The sequence below is a fragment of the Rhagoletis pomonella genome, unplaced genomic scaffold (assembly GCF_013731165.1).
Source record: "Rhagoletis pomonella isolate Grant_MI unplaced genomic scaffold, Rhpom_1.0 Rhpom_scaffold_00005, whole genome shotgun sequence".
NCBI lineage: Eukaryota > Metazoa > Arthropoda > Insecta > Diptera > Tephritidae > Rhagoletis > Rhagoletis pomonella.
Window position 1 is genome coordinate 9,047,536 of NW_023458559.1, and position 6,177 is coordinate 9,053,712.

The 6,177-nt window shown below is 35.6% G+C and overlaps 1 protein-coding gene across 1 annotated transcript in view; it reads left to right on the top strand.

The window, feature by feature from the left end:
* Window positions 1-6,177, top strand: part of LOC118738679 (delta-1-pyrroline-5-carboxylate synthase) — a gene marked incomplete at its 5' end in the record, with an annotated part of 514,696 nt that overhangs the window by 215,551 nt on the left and 292,968 nt on the right. Inside the window, 1 exon segment of the mRNA XM_036469592.1 lies at window positions 1,928-2,169. Coding sequence (XP_036325485.1) covers window positions 1,928-2,169 — 242 coding nt within the window.

Genomic DNA, 6,177 nt, shown 5'->3' on the forward strand with positions numbered 1-6,177 from the left:
TTTCTAGACTTCAGCAGGGATCGAACCTGCGAATTCGATGTTCAAAGTCAGAAGCGTTAACCACTGAGCTATGTACATCCCGTAAACTCTTGTTGCTAATTCATTTTCCTTATTCAACCAACTACTATCAAGTGCAGCTGATTTGCCGCTATTTAAATTCGACAGCGTGGTTGTTGTTGTCAATTCTATACATCCATTTGCTTATTTGCTTTTTTGTATAGTTTCAGGCAGGCTCTTCCTAAACTATGTATTTGTCAATGTTATTGTGGCTTGTTAACATTTTATTTTTAATATTTTTATTGAGCTTTGTACCACGATTGTTTATTAGGAAAAATTGAAAAAGCAACAAAGTCTAAGCGGTAGAAGTTATAGCACTATTTCGGAGATCACCACATCTCCTCATCAGACTTCTTTTTCTAGACTTCAGCAGGGATCGAACCTGCGAATTCGATGTTCAAAGCCAGAAGCGTTAACCACTGAGCTATGTACATCCCGTAAACTCTTGTTGCTAATTCATTTTCCTTATTCAACCAACTACTATCAAGTGCAGCTGAGTTGCCGCTATTTAACTTCGACAGCGTGGTTGTTGTTGTCAATTCTATACATCCATTTGCTATTTGCTTTTTTGTATAGTTTCAGGCAAGCTCTTCCTAAACTATGTATTTGTCAATGTTATTGTGGCTTGTTAACATTTTATTTTTAATATTTTTATTGAGCTTTGTACCACGATTGTTTATTAGGAAAAATTGAAAAAGCAACAAAGTCTAAGCGGTAGAAGTTATAGCACTATTTCGGAGATCACCACATCTCCTCATCAGACTTATTTTTCTAGACTTCAGCAGGGATCGAACCTGCGAATTCGATGTTCAAAGTCAGAAGCGTTAACCACTGAGCTATGTACATCCCGTAAACACTTGTTGCTAATTCATTTTCCTTATTCAACCAACTACTATCAAGTGCAGCTGATTTGCCGCTATTTTAACTGGACAGCGTGGTTGTTGTTGTCAGTTCTATAAATCCATTTGCTTATTTGCTTTTTTGTATAGTTTCAGGCAGGCTCTTCCTGAACTAAAAATATTAAAAATAAAATGTTAACAAGCCACAATAACATTGACAAATACATAGTTTAGGAAGAGCCTGCCTGTAACTATACAAAAAAGTAAATAAGCAAATGGATGTATAGAATTGACAACAATAACCACGCTGTCGAGTTTAAATAGCGGCAAATCAGCTGCACTTGATAGTAGTTGGTTGAATAAGGAAAATGAATTAGCAACAAGACTTTACGGGATGTACATAGCTCAGTGGTTAACGCTTCTGACTTTGAACATCGAATTCGCAGGTTCGATCCCTGCTGAAGTCTAGAAAAAGAAGTCTGATGAGGAGATGTGGTGATCTCCGAAATAGTGCTATAACTTCTACCCCTTAGACTTTGTTGCTTTTTCAATTTTTCCTAATAAACAATCGTGGTACAAAGCTCAATAAAAATATTTAGAAAAAAAAAAGTGAACTATACTTCAATAAGGTGAACGAACTAAAAGTAAACTAATCTTAAACTGAACTAAAAAATCCAACTCTAGTGATCAGCGATGTATTTTGGTGCGCTGAACACGATTCTGGGACTCAAAAGTGCCCATCACGCTTTGGTTTTGAGAGAAGTGGGGGTTCAAACTAAAAAAAAATTTTGTTTTTGGGCCTTTTTTAAGAAAAACGTGATGATTGTGCATCTATTTATACAGATCATTTCGTTTGGGATCCTACATAAATACGTACACACATACATACGCCATATCTATGCATACATATATTTACATACATTCTTGCGATTTACGACTCCATTTGGCAACGCCAACTGGTTTGAATCTTTTCAGTTTTATTCTGATTTCGCACTATCTATTATCATTTTATTGTTTTTGTGCTTCCACAGCGCGCGTTGGCAGTCGACAGATGCAGGCGCTTACTCCGGAAGAACGAGCAAGTGCAGTTAACCATTTGGCTGATTTATTGGTAAGCAGGGAAGAATTCATTCTGCAAGCCAACGCAAAGGATTTGGCTGAGGCGAAGCGTCACGGTTTAGCGAAGCCATTACTGTCACGTTTATCCTTGAATTCAGCTAAATTGAAGAATTTGTCTGTCGGATTGAAGCAGATTGCCGAATCCAGTCATAAGGTTAGTGGGAAAGCATTTTGTGATAGTTTTAGTATACATATGTACATTAGACTGCATCACTCCCCATACAAAAAAAATCGGTAAATATTAAAACTTAAGCGGGCTGAACCGATTTCAAAATACCTCCAAAAATGTGTTTGTTATGAATAAAAATAGTTTCTTAAAGATGTTTTTTGAAAAATCCCCTCAAATGACAAAACGGTTTAAGCTTAAAAAATTTACATAAAAATATTAAAAAAAAAATTTAAAAAAAATTTTTACGGAATCGTAATAATGAGATTTTTAATGCTGTTTTTTTAACTTTTTTCAAAGATTGGTATAAGGAAAACTTGAATAACTGAACCTAAACTCTTCCGATCTCGACTTCTGAGGTATCATTGGAAAGGTACTTTCTCACTCTTTTTATTTCTTTGCTAATTAGCTCATTCAAAGGATGAAAGAGGAAGGTAGGATGAACGAACATCATTCAAAGTTGAATTAAGATGTGTTGGTATTTGAAAAAAAAAAAAAAAAAAATGGGCCACGAATGACTTTTTTTTGTACATAAATAAAAATAGTGGGAAAATTCCTTTCGACCGAGATCCCATAAGTCTAAATCAGAATAGTCCAGTAGTTACTAAAATATCGCAGTTTTCGTATTTCTGAAAATTGCCGTTATATGAGAAGTGGTCGTGGTTACAGTCCGATTTCGCGCATTTTCAATACCAACCTACCTTGGATAAATGGAAACCTACATACCAAATTTCGTTGAGATATCTCAGTTTTTGCTCGAGTTATTGTGTACACGGACGGACGGACAGACGGACGGACAGACAGACATGGCTTAATCAACTTCTCTATTCATTCTGAGCATTTGTGTATACATTTGTCTATATCCATCTCGATTCGTTTTGGCTGTTACAAACAACCGTTACCCTGCAGGGAAACCGCGGACTAGTGAATCAAATTTCTAGTTCCGTGCTAGGTCTTTATCGCCAAAAAGGAACTAGTCCGATAGGAACTAGATCCCCACCAGACCAAAATCGGCGAAAAGTGGTACTTTTAAAAAACTAATTTTTTCAGTTTTTTTCACTAGAAATCTATATCTAAAGTAACGAATTTAGAAATGGTTCGGAACTATAGAAAAAGGGATGCAGAACGAACTAGATCTTATTTGTCGAATTTAGAACTAGTTCGGAACTATCGAATAAGGGATGCAGCGGGGGGCTTGTTTACTTTACATAGATATGTGTTCGGGGGCTTTTTCGTTCAAATACGCTTCTATTCTGTGCTTCGCAGATGCTTTTTCATAGCTTGGTAATACAAAACTAAAATTTGTGTTAACATTTCAACATCTTGGGACCGTCAGGAATCTAAGAAATAACAGTGAGCACCTCTGAAAACTCAGCTACAGCTAAAGATATGTAAACGTACATTTCTTAAAATCATTCAAACAAATTTAATTTCAAATTGAAAACACATTTCTTCCAAAATAACTTAAAATCGCACACACGGAAGAACCAAAAAGATTGAAAAATCATGATACTTTTTTCTTTCGTCTGTCGATTTTAGAACTGGTTCTGAACTATCGAAAAAGGGATGCAGCGGGGGTCAATTGACACTTCCTAGGCCATCGCCATGTTAAATTCGCCATTTGCTTGCATGCAAAAGAGATTTGTCGCGAACCAGTACTGGGTCTAAATGTACTAGAGGCGCGCCAGTTTAGAACTAGAGATTTTCCCCACAGGGTATGTGAACAAATTTAATATACCTTTGTGCACAAGTGCGCTCGGGTATAAAAATCGCCACACACAAATATTGCCACTGATAAAACTAACACATATTTGGCAAACAAAACGACGTATTGTAGGCAATAAGTCTCGCCTCTGAAGACGCGTCGTTAGCTAGTCTTTTAGTGTTCATTTGTAATACGGCCTTCCTACGGCACCGTGAATACTTTGTTCGCTCCTACAATTATGATCGCGAATGACCCCATACTACACTTTAAAATAGTGCTGCACTGAAAATCTGTTGTTAACTGCCGATTCTGAGTTAACTACGCACTGTGAATTTGGCCTTAAGTGTTTAGAATTCAACAAACAAATTTCAAATTTGGTCTACGCCACACATTTGGTAAGTAAAAGTTAAAAAGCAGTATTTAAATTGATTAACACGGTGTGCAAATTTGCATACATTTTGGGAGGGAACTGGCTACCTTTTTGAATATGCTTAAATTTAAACAAAAATTTGTGTATTTGTATTTGGAGCTTTTCGGCCGGTGTGTTGAAAATAAAAACAAAGTTTATTTTTTTCTCCTACGCGTTTCGACGCATTTTCGCGTAATCTTCAGGAAGTCTGTTTATTAATTTGCAAAAACGAAAAACATTATTAGTAACAAGCAGCGCTTACAAGCCAAACCAGATGTGTCAGGTTTTTCTTTTTTGGGGAATCTGTAACTTCATCAGCGGTTTTCGATTTAATTTCTGTAATTCATTTTTAATACTTTCTTCTGCGACTGGTTTGAAAAATGTGTGCTTATAGCGAGCTAAATAAGTGGATATGAAAAATAAATTATTATTTTCCAGGAATGAAAATTTTGAACAAAATTTTGTTTTCAAAGTCGTGGCTGCCAGCCGAATCGGATCAGAATATTGTTATTTAAAAAAAAGCACCCTGTTTTTTATAAGCATTTGAATCTCAGATAGTTACGTAATTCTTATCTTATTAAAGGTCAGACCTATAGTTTTTTAATTATTTCAGCATCGATTATCTTTATAGCAAGACGTTGATCATTTCTGCTGGAAATCCCTATTGAAGGAGCTTTCTCTTTGACTTTAAATAGCAAAGAGGGGACAGTTTTACCGCAGAAGTTTTTAGCCAAGGATCCAATGTATATCCCTATGAAAAAAATATTGCTCGACAAGTAAACAAAATTACTGCTAAAATTTTTGCTAAAAATAAATTCCCCAAAGAGCCCCATTTGAAATTATTGAAACGAATATATGGAACATCAAAAGGAAATCACGAAAATTTGGTTAGGAATTACAGTGCACACTTTCTTCTTTTGTGTCTAGTAGTTTTTTTAAGATTGGTCCAAAAAATCATAATTAAGAAAGAAAGCAATGCAGGTTTAAAGCACAGAAAAAACATTGTTAAAAAGACTATGTTCTCTTCGACGTACGTCAAAGGTCAAGTAGATGTTGGAACTTGTATAGCTGCCCATTGCTCGGTTATATAGCTTAAGAAATAATATGTTTAAAGAAATTTTTATTAGTAGTTGATAAATATGGCATTTGACCAATTTTGTTACACAAATACTCCCACGACCACAGGCAAAAATATTGGCTATAATTTGTAATTTTGTATGCCATATATACGTTTTATCAGTGCACTTGCACAACATTCGCATTCGCAAAAGCTCCGCATTTGAAATTAATGCGGAAGCTCCGCGGTGGTGAATGCGAATGCGAATATTCGCAACAACCCTGCTACGGATGTGTGTGAATTTGTATCACTGATCGATGCTGATTGGCAATGATACTGAACTGATACGGCACTGATTTGCGAAGATAGACCTTAACTTTTATTATTATCACCAATCGATTACAATACATTATATGTACATACGTATGTACTAGGGTTACAATGGCCGGTCAGATGAATTATGGATACTAATAGAGGCGAAATTCTTCCCCTGAAGAGGTTTTCCCATTTGAGTTTCAATACGGTTTCTCCTTAACTTTTACTACGTTTATGCGTAGGCTAATTCACGAATTCATTTCATGAATTTGTGCTAAAATTGGCTGCATAAACACCATTTCATGAATTCAGTTATACACGAAAGTTAACCATGAATTCGGCATCATATCATGAAATCAAGAAATGCAAGTCCGACAACGCCACGTTTCACAAACAGCTGTTTACTAGGGTTATGATGTTTTTGGATTAAAAAGCATGAATGGCATAAACAGGATTTACAACACTGGAAAAGTTACGTGGAATTGTTCAAATATATAATAAATTCAAATA